Below are 19737 nucleotides of genomic sequence, written 5' to 3' on the forward strand. Positions count from 1 at the left end.
TCTGGCCAGATTCTATCCCTTCTTCAGGTTTCGCTTAGATGTCAGTTCCTTAGTAAAGCCTTTCTTGAGTCTCTAAACTATGTTAAGTCCTGCTACCAAAAGTTTGAAGAGTACACTGTACTTTCCTCATCATAATACTTACTACTTTTCATAACTGCTTTGTTAATATTGATATTCCCAATATTCTAGATTTCTTGAGTATAAGGAGTCTTATTCACTGGTGTATTCAGTGTCTTTCACATTCCCTAGCATATAGTTGGTGCTCAATAAATATTAATTTAATAAATGATGGATGTGTGGGGCTAGGGTGGATGAAAGTGCCAGAAATCACTAAAGCTTTTAATTTCTAATTAGCATTTATTATTGAGGACCATGTCTTAGCCTAAAGATTTTATTCTGATGCTTGTATTGGTAGTTTCATAAATAATATTAATTCTAATTGAATGTTGCAAATGTCTTCCCTTAGTTATGTTTGCTTATGAACAGTGCCTGCTGGTGCTGGGCCATCATCCTGATATTTGGTATGAAGCTGCCCAGTATCTTGAGCAGTCAAGTAAACTGCTAGCAGAGAAGGGGGTGAGTATTCATTTGTTTCCCCTTTTTGGTCTTTTTGTGGTTTTGATATAGCAATAATTTGCTAAAATATAACACTGGATTTTGGTAATAAAGTGTAAGTGTTGAAAACTTTAATTTTATGTCAGTATGAATCTTGGTGATGTTCTTATATGATTAGACAACCTTAATCCGGATTAAAATATAGTGGCTATTTTTTAATGCATCAAAGTGATGAATCATTTAGGGTATTTATATGATTTTTCTTTATGTTAAATAATGGAAAAAGTCTTTGGAATTTTTTAAGAATCTAGAAATGCATATATTTCCATATGTATACACATATGGGTGTGTGTTTTATTCTCTTTCAGCTATGTGAAAATTGTGAGCTTTCTATTTTTCTCCTAGGATATGAATAATGCCAAATTATTTAGTGATGAAGCTGCTAATATATATGAAAGAGCCATAAGCACTTTATTAAAGAAGAATATGCTTCTTTATTTTGCATATGCAGATTATGAAGAGGTGAGTTAAAATATTTAGAGCTTTCCTATAATTGGATATTTTACTGCAGCACTGAATTTGTTTTCTGGCTGCTTTGCCAGGCATATTGCTTTTGGAAGACAGAGATGATGCAAAGTGAACAGTTATTAGTTCTTAGCTTACTATATATTTGTGCTCAAAGCAGGTGCCATTGTGGGGTGCAGCCCCTGGATTCCTCAGAGCTCAAATCGTGCTTGTTTATGAATATATATATTTATATCCACTTCTTCTCTGCCACCTTAGAGTCGCATGAAGTATGAGAAAGTTCACAGTATATATAACAGACTTCTGGCAATTGAGGATATTGACCCCACCTTGGTGAGTAACTTTACAAACCTCTTTCCCACCTTGCAGTCTGCTTTAATAAAAAATTTTAATTTACATAAAGGAAAATTCACTTTTTTTGTTGTATAGGTCTGTGAATCTTGACCAATAACATAGAGTCATGAACCACCATCACAATTAAGATACAAAACACTTCAGTCATCCCACAGATTCCCTCATGTGACCCCCCTTGTAGTCAGCCCTTCCCTGTCTCCCAACCCCTGGCAATTACTGATCTGTTCTCTGCTTGATTTTTTTTTTTTTTCAAGTGCAGCAATATGCTACAGCCACAGTGGGGCTTTCTCAAACACCTTCCTTGTGATCATGGTTTGAATGCCACATAACTGTTGCTTAATAAATATTTCTTTTTAAATAAATGGAGACAGGAGAAATCAACATTCTAGGAAGCAGTTGGATAGGAACTCACTTTATCGTGAATTCTGCTCTGTAACAGTGGTTTTCAAAGCCCTGAGTTTCTGTGAAATTGCAGTGGAACTCTTCCAGTGGGAGGGGAAGGGGACAGGCCCATGTGTAGAGCCCTAGATCCTCTGCCTCAAGCCAACTACAGCCATACTCCTTTTTTGTTTGTTTGTTTATCTTGGGATTCCACTGCCCTAATTGCTTGCATTTATTCGTCATTTAAAAATTCATTTAGCAAACTGATCTGTGCTATGTACTGTGCTAGATTCCAGGAATATAAAGACAAATAAGATAAAATTCATTTCCTGACAGAACTCATAGTTCATTCATCCATGTATCCGTCTATCAAAACTGGGCAATGTAACTTGACACCATCACAACTGGGCAAATCAGGACCCTACTGATAGTCACCCTATGTATATATAAATGTCCCAGGACATTTGTTCATTGAACAAGCATTGCATACTAATCATGTGTTGGGCACTCTGTAGATGCTGAGTATAAAATGGTTCATAAATAGTGTATCAATAAAGTTACACTATATGGTCTTTAGAAAACAGTGGGCCTTTAAAGCAGTAAATCAAGAAAATGTGAAGTTAAACATATATTGTTAAACATGCTTGTATTAGACCAAACCTTGAGTTTTCTGGGTGTTGGCTTTCATTAATGGAGTGTTTTCTAGTATTTTCACTTTTATTCCCTCAAGATTTAATTTGCATGTTCTGGCACTAGATAATTGTGATGATTGGAAAACCTTGTGAATATACTGAAAAACCATTGAATTGTACATTTAAAGGGTGAATTTTGTGCTATGTGAATTATATCTCAATTTGAAAAACTTAATTTGTATGCATCTTTAATATCAGAAAAAATTTGCTTGTGGATTTAAGTAATACAATATCTTACTTTTTAATTTCTTGGGTATTCAAAATTGCTTTCTTATAAAGCAAACATGTTAGTGTAGAAATAAGGTGAGCCTGTATTGGATGCTACAGGGATCACGTTCTGCCTAATCTGTAGAAAACAAATACTTTTTTTGCATAGGTATATATCCAATATATGAAATTTGCAAGAAGAGCAGAAGGTATCAAATCTGGAAGAATGATATTTAAAAAAGCAAGAGAAGATACCAGAACCCGCCACCATGTCTATGTTACTGCAGCACTCATGGAGTATTACTGTAGTAAGGTAAGCACTGAAAAAAAAAATATAAAGGTAAAATAATTTGCTTCATCTGAGATACATTAATTAAAAGAAAGGCAGTCCTAGTTCCTATCATTAAACTTTAATTGCTCTGTATCATAAAGGAAGCCTAAGTGTATCTGTGTGAGATTACCTGAAGCATCATTCATATCCCCTTTGCCTGCTAAGTTATGCCTATTAAACTCTGTATTTCTGAATCTAAATCCTGTTGAATGGTTTTTAGCTCTGCAGTTTTTACTTAACATGATTTTAATCTCCATTTTAATTTTTAGTGTACTTTGTCATATTTAGGTGTTGTAGTTTTAATAGTCTTTGAGTATCTTCTCTGACATTTCATGAAAATCAGTATTTTCCTCTCTACCTCTAGGACAAATCTGTTGCCTTTAAGATTTTTGAGTTGGGGCTAAAGAAATATGGAGACATTCCAGAATATGTCCTGGCCTATATTGACTATCTGTCTCACCTCAATGGTAAGTGGACTCTAGATCTGTAATGGTTACTTAATAAGAAACCAACAGTGTCATCTTCTGAAATTATGTTGCTGGGCTTTTTTCCTTCTCATACGTATTATAATTCTGTCATCGCACCAGAACCAGGCACTTGATAGGCACTCAAGAAATGTTCGTGGCCTGTCAACTCAGAATTGATGCTTACTGAGTAATGGTTGATGCCTTTTGACTCTGCAGGATGGTCTTTAATTCAGCATCAAAGTCCCAACAGTCGTAGGATAAAGCCACAGATCTCTAGCTACCAAAACTCGAACATGCCCAAGGAGTAAAGTAAAATGCTTTGAGGCTACAGGGGAAGAGATTTCAAAAAGAAACATTATGTTTATGAGCATCTTTATCTTTATTTTCCTATTTTGTTATAGTAATAGTAATGGCCATCCTTTATTAAGTTCCTACCTTATACTCGGCACTAAGCCAGGGGATTCATATATATATATATATCATTTGGTTTAGTTAATCACAGTTCAGAGTATATGTAATTTCATGACTAGGAATAATCTGGTATAAAAATTGATTTAAGAAAGAAATATAAAATTTTGTGCCATGTAAATGATATACAGGTATATATTAATGGTTTTAATGATATTTCAGAAAAATATAGCATTCTGTATACCTAAATGGTAGAAAAGAATAAAACTTAAACATGATTTTGTATTTCAGCTTAGTGGTTCCACGCTCTGGAAAAGGACTTAACTCCAAAAAGTGAGACGGTGGAGCATTTAATTAAAAAGAAAATTTCTTGTATAAAATGAATGTTCCTCACCAATTTTACATTATTTTGCTTGATTTTTAACAATAATTACTACTGTGTATAATATTTTTTACTCTAAAATTGAGGGTGGTATCTGATGTCAGCATTATTATCTTCTAAAATCAATGTCTTAGCTTGTTCATCCATCAACCCATCTATCCCTCATTTGTTCAGTACCTTTTGGTTAGTAAGGTCTGGAAATACAAAGGTGAATAGGACTCCATTCTTACCCTCAGAGCATTCTCCTCAGGGGATCAGATGTATAAATGTAATTGCATCATCATTTGGTTCTTAATTGTAGCATAAATTCTGGGGTTAAGTGTATAATCTTATTTCAGATTTCTTATATGCAGAATGGTCATAATAAGAGTATCTTTCATAGGACTGTTGAGAGAATTAAATGAATTTTTGCTTGTGTTTGACTTACATATGTGAAATGTGGTAAGCATACAATATATGATTATTTTTGATGATGGTGGCAATCATGAAAAAAATGTGCTGACTTTTATAATAGAGTCCTGAATGAAGTACTTTGGAAGCACGGAGAGGAGAGTATTATCTGAGTTCTAGAGCTGTGCTGTGCAATTACGGTAGCCTCTAGACGACTAAGTATTGAGCACGTGAAGTGTGGTAGGCCAAAATGAGATGTGGTGTAAGTCTAAAATACATACCTGATTTCAAAGAGTTATTCAGAAAAAAATGTAAAAAAACCTAATAATTTTTCATATTGGTTACATGTTGAAATAATAATTTAGACATACTGGATTAAATAAAATATATTAAAATTTATTTCACCTGTTTTTATTCTTTTAAATGTGGCTAGTAGAAAATTTAAATTATTGGACAGTGCTGTTCTAGAGGGTGAGAGAAGGGAACATGAGACGGGTCTTGAAGGATAAGTAACAGTTATCCTGGTAAAGAAGATACAGGAAAATGCATTATTCCAGGCAGAGAACACAGCATGTAGCAAGCAGTGGGAAGTTACATGGAATGGCAAAAAGTGTGTCTGGAGCAAAGCTTGGAATAAATAAAGTTAAAAGAATAAAATACAAGATTAACTTATTTTTTTAAGTACAGTCTGTTAAGTTGAAGATGAAAGCCATGAATGTGGTGCCATTGTCTTCAGTCTGATACATATAATCTCTTGGTTTTACTTTGCATATGTGGACATGTAGTAAAACTGAATAACTACCCCGAGGCAATAAAAACCAACTACTCTGCTGGATTTTTTTAAAAAGCAATTTTATTGAGGCATAATGTATATACTATAAATGTACTCATTTTAAATATACAGTTCAATGATTGTTAGTAAAGTTACTACTGGATTCTTACATTTTAAAAGATCTCTTATAGCTTAGCAAGCAGTGTCATTTTCCTGCTTCCAGCTACAGAGGAACCTCCTTAGACTTTTAAATTTTAATCCACCTCTGGTTACCATTCTTAATTCATTTGCCATTTGCATATTTTTTTTTTTTTTACCAATCTAGATATGGTACCTAGACAAGAATTCAAAGTACTTAAATACAGAGTAGTCTTGGTACTGCAAAGTAAGAAAATCAAATATGTAAATTTGTGATTGTCATCCTTCACATTCCATGTATTTTTTTAAAAAAAGGGAAGAGAGGGAAATAGCTCAGTGGTAAAATGTGTTTTTAGCATGCATGAGGTCCTGGGTTCATCCTCCATTAAAAAATAAAAATTAAAAAGGTAACAAATAAAAAATAACAATAGTCTGGCACTTATAATGTCATCATATAGGTAATTTTCATTATTTTTTAAAAAACAAATGAGATACCCGATTCATGAATTGTTTGACATTACAACTGCTGTATACTGTAGGGGGAGGGCTGAACTGGAGGTAAAGAGACCTGCCTTCTAGTTATGACTCTCTTACTCAGTAATGGTGAGCCGGGTCAATCCAGTTCATCTTTTTTTGAACCTTAAGTTTCCTCATCTATAAATATTCGGTGTGATAATAGCTACCTTTCTGCATAGAATTTTTGGGAGGATTAAGCAGGGTAATGCACTGTTGAATTGTAAAACTGAATTTTTAAAATATTTAACATCTTTTTTAATATTCTAGAGGACAATAATACCCGAGTTTTGTTTGAACGAGTTTTAACATCTGGAAGTCTTCCTCCTGAGAAGTCTGGGTAAGCCATCGTGAAAACTTGTTGGTCGGGTTCTAATGGCAGCTTTAATACTTGAATTGTGGTCTATAGGGTGAATGTTTGCTTGTTGAGTAAAAGTTTCAAGAGAAATTTCCCTTCTCTCTTGAAGCTTCATTTACCAGTGCCTGCCTGCATTATTTTCATATCTATTTAAGATTTGTTTTAAAAAATTTGCATACTGATTAGGATTATTTTGACAGATGCTTCAGTAATTTATTATTAAATATTTTAATGTATCTTTCTATATGTCCCTAGAAATTGGTATGAACAAATTAGAGAAGAGTTCTAAAATTTTTACTTCCCTTACTTGAGACCAAATACTCTTACATATTGAAAGTTTGACACGTTATATCCCTGATTTACGGTTTTGACTCTGTCAGTTTTACCGAACAGAGGAACAACATGACATAGTGGTATAGTGAAAGTAGCAAGGCTTTGGAATCTTGGGTTCAGATTCCAGCTCAGCCAACTACACCTTGCGCAGATTTCCTAACCTTACCAAAACTTACTTTCTTATCGAGTAGCAAAAATGTCTACCAGTATAGGACTTTTGTGATAGTCCTTTACCTAGCATATAGTAGGAACTCGGTGTATTACTTTAATACAGAGGTGCTTAGTGACACTTAAGTAGAGTCTCAGAGAATTAATTTTGGCTGTTAGAACAGTGGTGAGGCACAAATTTGTCCCTGATGATCCATATTAATGGGAAAAAATAGAGAGGAATCATGTTAGATTTTGGAGTATATGTTTATTCATATATTGCACCAAGAATGTATTCTGCATTTTAAATCATGCCACTAAACAAAATGGTGAAGCCACATCATTCAGCAGAAACTGGAAATTTGTTCCAATAGGTTTCTTTTTCAACTCTTCCACCTAGAGTTTACCCTCTCTAGGGTAAATTTCTCTCTTACTGACCACAAAGGATAGGAGGATATACTAAACAAGTAAACACTCAAAAAAAAAAAAAAAAAAAAAGCCTTAAATCTGGAAGTATTTAGAGTACAGGATTATGATGACTGTAATTTACTTTTAAATACTTAAGCAAAAACAACATGAAGCAAATAGAACAAAATATAATAATGATTAAATCTAGGTAATGATATTAGGTATTCATTAGACCATTCTATTTTTCTGTAGTTTGGAAATCTTTATAATAAAAAAGAGGTTTTTACAATTTAAAAAAAGGGAAGGAGAGAACTTCGGGCTTTTTTTGTAAGCCCCAAACCCAGAATAGTTAAGTATTCATTATATTTATTTTCTTACAGAGAAATCTGGGCCCGATTTCTAGCTTTTGAAAGTAATATTGGTGATCTAGCTAGTATACTCAAAGTGGAGAAAAGACGATTTACAGCATTCAAAGAAGAGTACGAAGGCAAAGAAACAGCTTTACTGGTAGATAGATACAAGTTCATGGATTTATATCCTTGTTCTGCAAGTGAACTAAAAGCACTTGGGTATAAGGTATGTACTCGGGCTCAAGATACGTGTAGTGTCTTTACTTTCTGGATGTTTTAGATTAGTTCACGGATAAACTTCACTCTAAAGTAAATTCTAAAATAGAATGTAATCTAGTTTTAAAATAGATTTGCAGAATACAAAAAAAAAAGTTCAGGAATTTTCCTTGGGTTTATGGAATATTGATTATCAAAAGTACTGAACAAAATGAGAATTAAAATGAGATTTAACAAATGCTTTAATTCTTTCCCTGAAATTGTCAATGCCTTATATCTTATGTCTTGAGGGCAGATGGAGGTGGGAGGAGGGAAGAAAAAAGAAAATCTGAACGTCACTTAGGTATTAGTTATTTTCTAACTGCTCTTAAAACTGATGAATGTGTTTGACAGGTGATCTTAAACCAAATATAATTCCTACTTTGTGGATATAATGAAGAAACATAGCTTGTTAAATCCATAAAGTTCCTTGAAGGATTTGTATCTTTAAAACAGCACTCCTTCAGTGGAGCCCTTTAGGAATTAGCTTATCTAGGAATGGAAATCTTCTATGTAGACTACTGAGTCATAAGAAAACAAATCTGGTACCTGAACCCATTCAGGCCAAAGGAAAGATTAATGTTTATGCAGCCCCAGAAAGAGCTCTTGCTGAGAAAACCATTGTTCTATCATTTCTTGATTATTCTGTATCATGTGAACAAAGACCAAGATGGAAATCCAAAAGGAAGTTGTATCTACAAGAGTCCTGGATTGGTCCCTTTAAGCCAACCAGCATTAGGGTGTTCCTCACCATCATTCTCCATTTCCCCACTGCCCTCTCTTAGCCTCTGGTCTGGTCTGGTGTTTGAACTAGATTAAAATGAACTTCAGACATTTTCATTAATGAAAGCTCCAGTTGTGGGCTAGCCCCATATTCCTGTTCTGAACTAAGGGGGTTACTGCTCAGGGATGAGCAGGTTCTGCTTCTGGTTTAACTGCTTCTCAGTGAAAAGCCAAAGACATTTTAAGACTACTATGTGGAATTAATGGGTAAGGCTATTTCAACTTTGCCAAGATGAAAACGGAAATTAAGAAAGTTAATGAAAATATCTTGCTATTTCTAAGTAGAACTACTTCTTGAATATGAATTTTCCATCTTCTATTTCTGTTTCTTCTGTTTATTTGGGTAAGATTATCATGCTTTTGTGTGTGGCATCTAAGTGAGAGAGGGAAAGAGAGAGGGCAAGAAACAATTCTCAGTGGGCCTGCTCATTTAGATTTGCCACCAGCTGCATATGAGCGAATTTTGAGAACGTGAAATACTCTTATATCCCTTAATGGTGGCAAAAGAGGCTCTGTTGGTTCTAGACAGGCAGATTGACACCTGCCAGTTACCTGCAGCAGAGGAACTTCTCTGGGGTAGGTCCTCTTTAATAGACAGAATGTTGCTCCTTTCGACCTGTCTTGGGGAGTTGCTCTCAGTGCTAGCAGGCGTTGCCGGTTGACTGACTTGGTGTGAGGTCAGAGAGGCCTGTGCTCTCAAATCCTCTCTCTGCTTTTCTACAAGCTATATAACCTTGCAGATATCACAACCTCTTTGAGCATCAGTCTCTTCTATAAAACAGAGCTGTTAACTATTTGCCTCATCAAAGAGGGAATAAATGGCAAAAACTGTCTTGACAAATAGTGGCTGTTTAATTAACATTCCTTCTCCCTGTAACAGTATTTGCGGATAATCTTTCATTAGCAAAATCGTATTAACTAAAGTGAGTGATGAGAAGCTGTATGTTAGCTTTCATGAAACAGGACCTCACTTAATCCAGATTCCTCACTTAAAGAAACTGATAGATGTTCAGTTTTAGTGGAAGGGAGATAGCAGGAAAATGTCTAAAACGCAGACTTTCTTCCAAATTTCCCCACCTCTACCTGGATGTATTTACCCACAAAAGCCTGTATCTATCCTACAAATGTCCTACCTGGCGACACTGATTCCGATTCTTAACTGGAGTTGGGTTAAGGTTATAAAACACCAAGTCTTTACAGCCTTTTAGCTTTCCTTGTTGTGAATTTAACAATCTTTATCATCATGGAAGTCCTTGCTTACCTTTCTCCATTCTCTCTGCGGTTTTAACCCAGTTATTCACAGCGTATCCTCAACTGTCGAATTGCACAGTTAAACTCTATATAAGTCCCTTTTTCAGGTTTAGGATTCTTCTGTTCTGCATTTTCAGGATGTCTCCCGTGCTAAGCTAGCAGCTATAATTCCAGACCCAGTTGTAGCTCCTTCTATAGTGCCTGTTCTGAAAGATGAAGTGGATAGAAAACCAGAGTACCCTAAACCAGACACTCAGCAGATGATTCCATTTCAGCCACGACATTTAGCACGTAAGCCATGACTTTAGATCCAGTACTGAGACCTCAATTTGTTTGTTGGTTTAAATCCAGAGGTGTGGGGGGCAAAGTAATGTGACCTTTCCATCTGTAGGTTAATTATTAGATTCAGAGTCACTATGACAAGTGGTTTGGCTGTAGTCTTTGAATAAAGATGAGTTAAAAATGTCTTTAAAAAAAAAAAAAACCTCACTCATCTAGACTGCAGTAACCCATTTTGGCAGTGATACTTAAGATAGTTTTGAGAAATGGTGCTACACACGGCTCACCTGCACAGCTGGAAACTTACTTCGGTGATGTTATCTAGTGGTGTTTATACTTACCAATGGGTAGTAGCCCCTCTGGATTCTATTTGGACAAGGCCCTTATGATGAAATATGTTACTGTATAACTGATTTTAAACATGGATTGCTGAAAAAAATGACTCGAGGCTTAGAAATGATCTTTGACAAAAACTGACTAGCTCAGCCCCTGGGTTGTCTTATGCAAAGTCACTTACTTTTCTGCCACCCAGTGACCGTGGGGTTGAGACTGCTTTCACTGTCTCACCTACGTGAGTTTGATCAAACCTGTAAAGCACTAAAAGCACTTTAAGTTGTCCAGAACACTGCAACATAACCTAGAACATCTTTATGTACAAATTACTTGTTCTGGTTCTTACGTGTGTAGAAACCCTTCCATCTCATTTGATTCCGACTTTTCTTTCTCTTACAGCTCCAGGCTTACACCCCGTCCCTGGCGGAGTGTTCCCAGTACCACCTGCAGCAGTTGTTTTAATGAAACTTCTCCCTCCTCCTATTTGTTTCCAGGTTTGTTCATTGTTTTCATGAGAGATATTTGCTCTATGGGTAATGACAGTAATTGTGTGCTTTTCCTCTTGTATCATCGGAAATATAAAGTAGGGCTCTTTTAACTTGTCAGATTATTGGGGATTAAATTTTCTTTGTGTCAAAATAGGGTCCTTTTGTACAAGTGGATGAACTGATGGAAATTTTCCGAAGATGCAAGATACCAAATAGTAAGTGATGAAGCTCCATTTTTAGAGTGGAATTTACATTGTTGTCTCCTAGGCAGGAGAGATTGTCATCCTTTGCCACTGAAGTTTCCAAAACCAGCTAGCCATCTTGCAGAAATACAATAAAACCTAGGAGGGATCCAAACCCTCTATGTACAGAGAGGCCTATTCATATTCTAATTCTACTAAGAAAAATGTCACCAAAAGCTTATCTTTTCTATTCATGTGAACACACTCAGATTTGGCTTACGAAAATATGTTTAACAGCAGCCTTTTTGTCTTTTCCTTTAACTATTTCGTATCAGTAGCACTAGCCCATGCTTTGCTAATAGTAGGCTACAAAATTAACTAAGTCTTCAAAGTAGTACATACATATTCCTTCGTAGCAGCGTACTTTTAAACGTCCTCCAACGGTCCTTTATGTTTTGCTCCAACAGCAGTTGAAGAAGCTGTGAGAATCATTACTGGAGGAGCCCCGGAGCTGGCTGTGGAAGGCAACGGCCCGGTGGAAAGTAATGCAGTACTCACCAAGGCTGTCAAAAGGCCCAACGAGGACTCAGATGAAGATGAGGAAAAAGGAGCTGTCGTTCCCCCAGTTCATGACATTTACAGAGCGAGGCAGCAGAAGCGAATTCGGTGAAGCAGGCGCAGAACCTGCCTCTAAAAGAAAACTTCGCCAGGATTCCTTTTGCCTCTTAAGTCTATGTTGAAAAGAGACAATGCTTTGTTACAAGGTTCTTGGAAACAAAGTTGTATTGTCATTGGTGCCTCTATCATATGGTTCTTGAGAAAAACCAACCAACCAAGTGAATTTCAGGATTTGGAACAGACCTATGCTCGAAGCAAAATTAGGTTTTCGAAAATGTGAGAACAGTACGAAATAGCAGAACCACATTCTGTTCCCTCTTCAAGGGTGTCTTGTATGTACCACTTGAAGACTTGTGAGTTTTCAACAGTTTTATTTTAAAAACTGGATGGCTTATGATTGTAAGGCATTTTATCACATTTTCTCAAAACAACAGTTCTTGGTTTGCTTATGTAGAGTCCTGCCTTATTGTTTGTTTTATTTATGGCAGAATGTATGGAGTCGGTTTTGTAGTTTAAAATTTTAAAACAATCCTTTAAAAAAATAAAAGGATCTCAAAAAAGTCATGTCGCCTGCTACTTTCACTCAGATTTTATTTAAAATAGCTACTTACGTTATTCAGCCAATACTTGTTTAAAAATAAATGTCAACAATGTAAGGAAAAGTCACCTATTTACCATATATACACTTAACTGTATGTCCTTTACTGGTCTTTTTTGCTACTATTTGAAAACATGAGAGATCCATTTTTAAGAAGCAAATTAAACATTTTAGAAATCCTCATATGAATGCATTTCCCCCAAATTAAATGAGGCGATTGAGGCATGTTCTCTTTCATCTCTTAAAAGCAATATAAGTGTGGGAATTCCTTTAACTACTCACTGTCTTGCTCTCAGGTAAATACATTTCAAAAGGTGCTCAATGTTCAAGAACTTTTTTCATGAGCTAAAACAAAGATAGCATTAAAGAAAAGTATAGCCAAGAACCAAAATCTAATTACAGTGAGCAAAAGTGTACCATGCAAACTAAGTCAGAATTAAGTTTTGCTCTTTGTTGGCAACACTATCTTCTCTTGCTCACTTCTAGAAAACTAGACAGAAAACTAGTTAAGCCTAAGGATTGTGATTCAGAATAGAAGCTAAAAATAAGGGAGGAAATAAAGAGGAGGCAAAGTATTAGGGCTACAGGCAATCTTACATCCTGGGTACACAATTTAGAATTTAAATTCAAGTGTGATTAAATATTAGCTTTAAATATTTCTATAAAACTTACAATGGAAAAGGTTATCATCTTGGATCATTTTTTATATAAACTTATATGTAGCAAGGTTATATTTACACAAGTTGACAACAAGCATGTTTTCAGTGTTTTCCCAATAAAGCTGAGTAAAATCTCAAAGTCAGCTGGCTCAAATTCAGATTTTATCGTCTCAGGTATCATTTTCAAGCAATGTGAGTTTTTTTTTAAATATCATAGTCATCAACAAAACGATCTGAAAGGCACAAGGAGTATCATATAGCAGAGACTTCAAAAAATGGAGATACGGAATCTTTCTTGACATGCTACCTTTGGGTAGTGTTAAGAAAACAAAGTGGTTTCAAACACCTGTAATGGTCTGTAATAGTGTTTCCATAAATGACAAAATAAAGCCACATGAATATGCATGAAAAAGTGATTTTTTTTTTAAGTATTGTAATAAAGAGAACACATATACACACACATACACACCCAACCCACCATGGTGAAATGTGCTCCTGAGCACTGTTAATGCCATTGTGTGTATTGCTCCTACTGCATTTATTTCTAAGATTTTTTCCCCCTAGATATTATCTGACTTCTAAACTTAAAAAGGATTATTTCTTGCTAAGAAGAAAACATTTTCTAATGTTCTGATATATATATATTTTATGAATTTTTAGTTGTCTGAATGTATGATACTTCCTTGTGTAAACAGTTGAACAAGTAGCGTGATGTTAGAAATCTGAACTTACATTTGGAAATCGATGTGCAAACTCTCATGGATGGTACATACAGCCAGTCCTACACATCCAAGGACTCTCACATCCATATTGCTGGACCCAGAGAAATTACCAAAAGACATCCATATCTTTCCTCTTAATACAAACAATGACACCATCTCCCCAATTCTAGCAACTCTAGAATTGGATACAAATTAAGGATCATAAATCCTTCCTAAACAAAAATCAAACTGGCCTTTAGCACTAAATTCCAAATGAGAAGTTTTATCTATGTTGCCACACAAAGTAAAAGGTTATAGCTGCTTAGTAAATGTAAAACTGACCAAACCGTACCACTGAAAAAGAGCGAAAAAAATACCTTTGTCAGCATACTGACCTTGGACAAGAATTATTAATTTATTTGGTAATTTTATAATCCTCTATTGGCCTGTACTTAACATGTAAAACTAAGAGTTCATTTACATGATAGTAAAATCATAATTACCATGTTCATAAATTTTGGTTTCTACATTTCAATGCCCAAAGCAAATTTCATTAAAGTTGGTAGTTCTTCCTTGACTGTGACATTCAGCAAGTAAAGTTCTATTTTAGTAAATAAAAATTTCAGAAGTCTTGAAAGGTGATTCATACAAGTAACAAAACTCAGGTACCATTACTGATTTAAGTAAAATCTTAAATATTCAACAGAAGTGTTAGTTTATCAGGCTCAGGGAATAAAAGTCCAAAATAACAATTAAGTTACTAAATCTTCTTCTCTGCCTGAACCCTGACCAAAGTTCTGCTTTAAGCTTGCGGAAGACAGTACTTTTAAAAGCAGAGACAACGTGAATGAGAAAGACAGAGGAAAAAAAAAAAAAAAGGAGTGTTATTTCAATTTTAAGGTTGTTTTTAAGTCAGAAGTTGCACTTAGTTTCTCAATGTTTAGTTCAGATAAAACAAATGTAAAAAAATGGTGAAATCTGACTATTGCTACTAACTCCAAACACATCTGATTTCTAAATTAAGTGACATTCCATCAAACCAGGCCCATAGATTAGTTCAGAAGACAACGCAGGTATGGCAGAAAGCCCACATGGGGGACAGTGCTAAGTAAAATTCTGCCTGGTTAGGTTTCTGACACATTTCTAGGACTCCAGCTTTTTCTGAAAGTATCAGTGAACATTTGATAGGTTAACAGAGGTTCGGGGGCTTAAAGGTTTTCCCCTCCCCGATCCCATGAAATTGCTTTGAATACTGTGAAGAAAAAGGCTATCCATTAAAACAGGTACATAACACAAAACCCAGTATAAATACACAATGGAAAACATCATTGTAATTCTTTATTTAGATTATGTTTTCAATGAAATAGTGCCTTTTAATGTGAGTTTCACAGCCCACCATCCACTACCATCCAGTCATCCACTCATTTGTTCTCTCACACGTTCATTTAGTTCAAATAATATAGAGTTGGAAATGGGGAGAAATCACTGGGGTGCAGATAAGAAGAGGTAAGATTGCAGGTCTAGTACAGAAGAGACGATAAAAGAAAATAACAGTTCTGGACAGGACAGGAGGAACGCCTTCCCTACAGGCCTGTAAAACGTGCTTGCCTGAAGGGAGCCTGGGCACCCACAGTCAAATTCATCATAACAGATGTGCACCTACAGGCAGAGGATTATATGCTCTCCTTTGTTGCTAACAAAGCAATCTGTAGTCCTTTTCCATGTACAAAGCATTCTAACATCCATGATCAAATTTAATCCTCACAGGAAGTGTGAGTTAGGAGTGTTCCCATTTAATGGATGAAAATACAGAGCCCAAGGGAGGATGACTAACTCAGCATCACGTAACTTGTAAGAAGGCAACAAAGGAAAGCCCAGATAGTCCTCTAAATCAGGAACTTTCTGCACAATCCTACTGCAGTCTACTTAAGTTGCTCCAGTCAGATTTACCACAGAAAGTCAAAACTGGAAGGGCACTTATAGGAAAATTCTAGTCCTTTCATTTTATAGGTACTGGAAATAGGTACTGATTTGTCCCCAACTAATCACGTAACAGAAACGGGATCAGAACTCTGGTTTCTTGACAGCTCCCAGACTTTCCACTCTACCACCCTGCCCGGAATTTGAGAGGTACAAACATTATACATATAAATCAGGGCATGCCAAAAGGTCACTGGAAATCAAACAGCAAACACGGAGCCTCTCCCTTTGAAACTCACCAGGAAAGTAGGTTGCTCTATTCCCAGGGATCTTAAGGCTTTGGAGAAATTAAAATAAGCACCGGCACAAAAACAGAACTGCTAAATAATCCATTCAGAGCTGTCAGCCAGTATGTGCACGTTATATGCCTATTACGTCAAACTTTTTAATAAATTTCCTTCACAGAGAAAGCAGTTCCTGTACACCTGTCTACTGTGCTAATCAGTAAGACATCAGTGTGATTCTTACCTGAAGTATATTTATAGTTGGGTTATATGGTTACATAAACAATCACATTTACAGCCTACTTTAGAAGTGATGAGATTTTTCAAAAAAAAAAACACATAGACTGAGAATCTACCCACCATTCACCCAATCAACTGAGAGCTGACAAGGCAGCAGTTACTGCTCTGGACAGTCACTCACTCATTCATTCATTAGTAAGACATCAGTGTGATTCTTACCTGAAGTATATTTATAGTTGGGTTATATGGTTACATAAACAATCACATTTACAGCCTACTTTAGAAGTGATGAGATTTTTCAAAAAAAAAAACACATAGACTGAGAATCTACCCACCATTCACCCAATCAACTGAGAGCTGACAAGGCAGCAGTTACTGCTCTGGACAGTCACTCACTCATTCATTCATTCAAGAGACTATCAAAGAAATCTAAGGGACCTGCTGATACTGACCCAACTCTCTAGGCACCCCGTTCTGCCCACATGCAGTGAAACCCTAATGCCAAATAAACTAAGCACCTTCATAAGAGACACTTGTCTTCCACGAATCAGTTAGGCACGAAAACACGTCAAATCCAGTCGGTATGCAGTATATAAAACCAATTCAATTCTGAGGGACGATTTATATGCTGAAGGATATTCTGTCTCGGAGGCAGAGCTGTAGAGGGGAGTTCCGACCAGATGCTTAGTGAACATTTCCCGAGTGACTAAATGAACTAAATGAGTTTTCCTGGCCCTTAGTGATAATCCTACGAGATTCCAGGAAGAAAACTAGCTCGCTTATCTTCAAAGAGCCACAACAAAATGATTCAATATGAATACTGTGATTCTGAACTCTGTCGCCTTCACTCTGGCCTTTGTAGAATTCTAGCAGCAGAACTGAGGCAGCGTGGGCCACGGGAAGTCTGTGAGGCTCCCTGCTATGTATGCATCAAGCTTTCAAACAGTCCAAATTCCATTCTGTCCGTGTAGGAACCCACGAGGGAAAAAAAAAATCTACTAAGAGTTAATTCTTACAAAAGAAAGCAGAACCTTTGAGACTGAGGGAAAAAGACTCCAGGAGGTGCGGACCCACGCTGCATATTTTGGAGTAAAGCTCCTCCCCCACCGTTGGGGGGGGGGGGGAAACCCAAATACCCCAAGGCTGAGGGGAGGAGGGGGAGCTGCCCCCAGAACCTCATACTATACAACCAGTCATCACAGCTGCCACACAGCAACCTGATCTCCAGGAACAACTCCAGAAGTGACCTCACTGAATACGCATGAAAGATGTGATTTTGTTCTTTCAAAGTTCTGCTTCCTGAACTTTATCCCCTTCCAATGAAACCAGGGACGATTTGTCCTTGAGTCTAAACTTTAACAATACGACCTCTGACCATGTAACCCTGCAGACATTTCTGATAGCAAGTAAAAATATGAGAGCACAGTCTGCAGCAAATTTGTGAAGAAGTCCCATTCCTCCCAGTATAACCATTCACTCCTCTGAAGCCTGGTATCATTACACAGTCTGCACGGTGAATGTTTCTCCAACCCTGTCCTCTGCTCTGCCCCGCCCCTCATCGGCTTGAATGTAGGAATTCCTTGCATGACTGCACGCCTTGCTGTCCCTGCAGTTAGAGATCGCTCCAACAACTTCACGGCTGTTTCGAATATCATGTCCCCATCTACAATACACACAGGCACACATTTTATTTTTTTTAACAGAACAGGTCATCCGTGAGACCCAAGCTACCCTTTCAGTCACAGGATATGTCAGGAATTCTGGTCGCTGAAGTTCCTTGATAAACACTGCTCAAAAAACCCAAGGATTTCCTATGACTTCGTTATCCAAGAAATAAGTGAGCATATGCTATTTTATCTGAAAACATTCAAATCTAATTCTGGAATTTGAATCCAGTTAATAAACCTGTGTATTGTATCACAGTGAATTTTTCAGTAAAAACTCCAGACATTTGTCTTCTTATATATTACACTGACATATATTAAAAAAAAATATTCCTCTTTAACTTCCAAGGCATAAAAGTCAACAAATTTTCCTTCCTCTGTATTCCATAACATGACTGCTATCATCCAGGCTCAGGAGTAATTCTGTATAAAAGAGTAAGCTTTTTAAAATCAAGTAACTCTCCTCTAAAACAGAAGGTTCTAGGGCTCTGACTGGGCCAGGCAGGGAGAAAGCAATAAATTGTGCAGGCGGGAGGGAGTCAGGGAAGGCAGTAAGACGATATAGAGTCCTTCTAACACAAAATACCTGGGGGGAGCCTTTCAAGAGGGGACAAGAGTCTAAACACAGTCTTGGCCTGGCTTCGTTCACTCTGGGGTGGCTGTCAGATACTCTTAGGTGTCTGGGAGAAAAATGACCCAGATGCTCCTGGGAGAGACAAGGCAGCTACAAATCAGGACAGAGTTGGGGTGGAGACACACAACAGTCCACCGGCTAAAACCTGAGTGCCACCTGCCAAACCCAAGATAACAAAAAGCTTCTTTGATTTGTAAACTTGCACTCATAAATACGAACCCTCAAATAGAATTCAGTGCCTTTTTTCAACAGTGATACACACAATAGTCTTCCTTTTGGATTCAGCGCTGTTAAACAGAAATGTACTAAATAGCCATTTTCCAAAGCAACGTTACAGTGAAGAACAGGTGTTCTGAGTTGAGCGGATCACACTGCCGCTAGAGGGCGCGTAGCGGTTAGGACCTGACGAGGATCTTACTGAGGATTGCATCATAGTAGGGACTGAAGACCATCTTGTTGTAGTTGACCAGGCGAGCAAATTTAACGGCAACTTCCTCCAGCTCTTTCTGAATCGGACCCAATCCCCCCGGCGCTGTGGGCAGTGGCTTCTGATGACCTGAGGCAAGGTAGGCATCTAAGAAGGTCAGGATTCGGGACTCTGTGATGGAAAGGAAAGCAGCTGTTTGTTTCTTGGTCAGGGTGACTTTACAAACTCCTACTTATGCTTCAGTTTTTAGTTTAAACATCAGTGTTTCAGGAAGGTCTTACCTGACCAGACCCCCAGGCCAGGTACCCACAGCACCTGCCCTTCTGAACATTCATCCCATGTGTCATGTTTCCTCCATCAGGCTGTTTCATTTCATGAGGTGGGACCATGCTCATCTTGTTTGTCACTCTCTCCCCAGAACCCAGCACAGCGCTGCCCTGAGACCTGCCACCAGGAAGAGCCCCAAATACACTCGGAAGGCAAGCAGAAGCTTGTGAATGAGTAAGGAGAGACTATGGGCGGACAGGTTCTGCTCTCAGAACAGCAAGACAGACTGAGCCCAACGTTAGCCATTGTTGAAGATCACATGAAAAGTGGGAAGAAAAATAGAGAGCAGGAAACACAGGTTCCCGCACTCCTGGCTTGTGATCTAGATCTTCCCACTAAGCCCACGTGAAAGAAGTATGAGCTTCCTTCTCTAAGGCCCACAA

The 19737-nt window shown here is 37.1% G+C and overlaps 2 protein-coding genes across 10 annotated transcripts in view; one reads left to right on the forward strand and one right to left on the reverse strand.

Moving 5' to 3' along the window:
• CSTF3 (cleavage stimulation factor subunit 3) overlaps positions 1-12464 on the forward strand; it is a 62017-nt gene extending 49553 nt beyond the window's left edge. The window contains exons 11-21 of the mRNA XM_010964711.3: positions 467-576; positions 961-1077; positions 1339-1413; positions 2884-3027; positions 3410-3512; positions 6386-6455; positions 7742-7937; positions 10138-10291; positions 11012-11106; positions 11255-11315; positions 11750-12464. Of these exons, the coding sequence (XP_010963013.1) occupies positions 467-576; positions 961-1077; positions 1339-1413; positions 2884-3027; positions 3410-3512; positions 6386-6455; positions 7742-7937; positions 10138-10291; positions 11012-11106; positions 11255-11315; positions 11750-11952 (1328 nt within the window). The 3' untranslated portion in view covers positions 11953-12464. The remainder of the gene's footprint in view (positions 1-466; positions 577-960; positions 1078-1338; positions 1414-2883; positions 3028-3409; positions 3513-6385; positions 6456-7741; positions 7938-10137; positions 10292-11011; positions 11107-11254; positions 11316-11749) is intronic.
• Positions 12465-13181: 717 nt separating this feature from the next.
• The window catches only part of TCP11L1 (t-complex 11 like 1), a 32468-nt gene continuing 25912 nt past the window's right edge, over positions 13182-19737 (reverse strand). For all 9 annotated transcript variants that reach the window (XM_045523919.2, XM_045523915.2, XM_045523918.2 and 6 more), the window contains one exon: positions 13182-19198. In XM_045523919.2, coding sequence (XP_045379875.2) covers positions 19081-19198 — 118 coding nt within the window. In that variant the 3' untranslated portion in view covers positions 13182-19080. The remainder of the gene's footprint in view (positions 19199-19737) is intronic.

Source organism: Camelus bactrianus, chromosome 10, assembly GCF_048773025.1.
Source record: "Camelus bactrianus isolate YW-2024 breed Bactrian camel chromosome 10, ASM4877302v1, whole genome shotgun sequence".
Taxonomy (NCBI): domain Eukaryota; kingdom Metazoa; phylum Chordata; class Mammalia; order Artiodactyla; family Camelidae; genus Camelus; species Camelus bactrianus.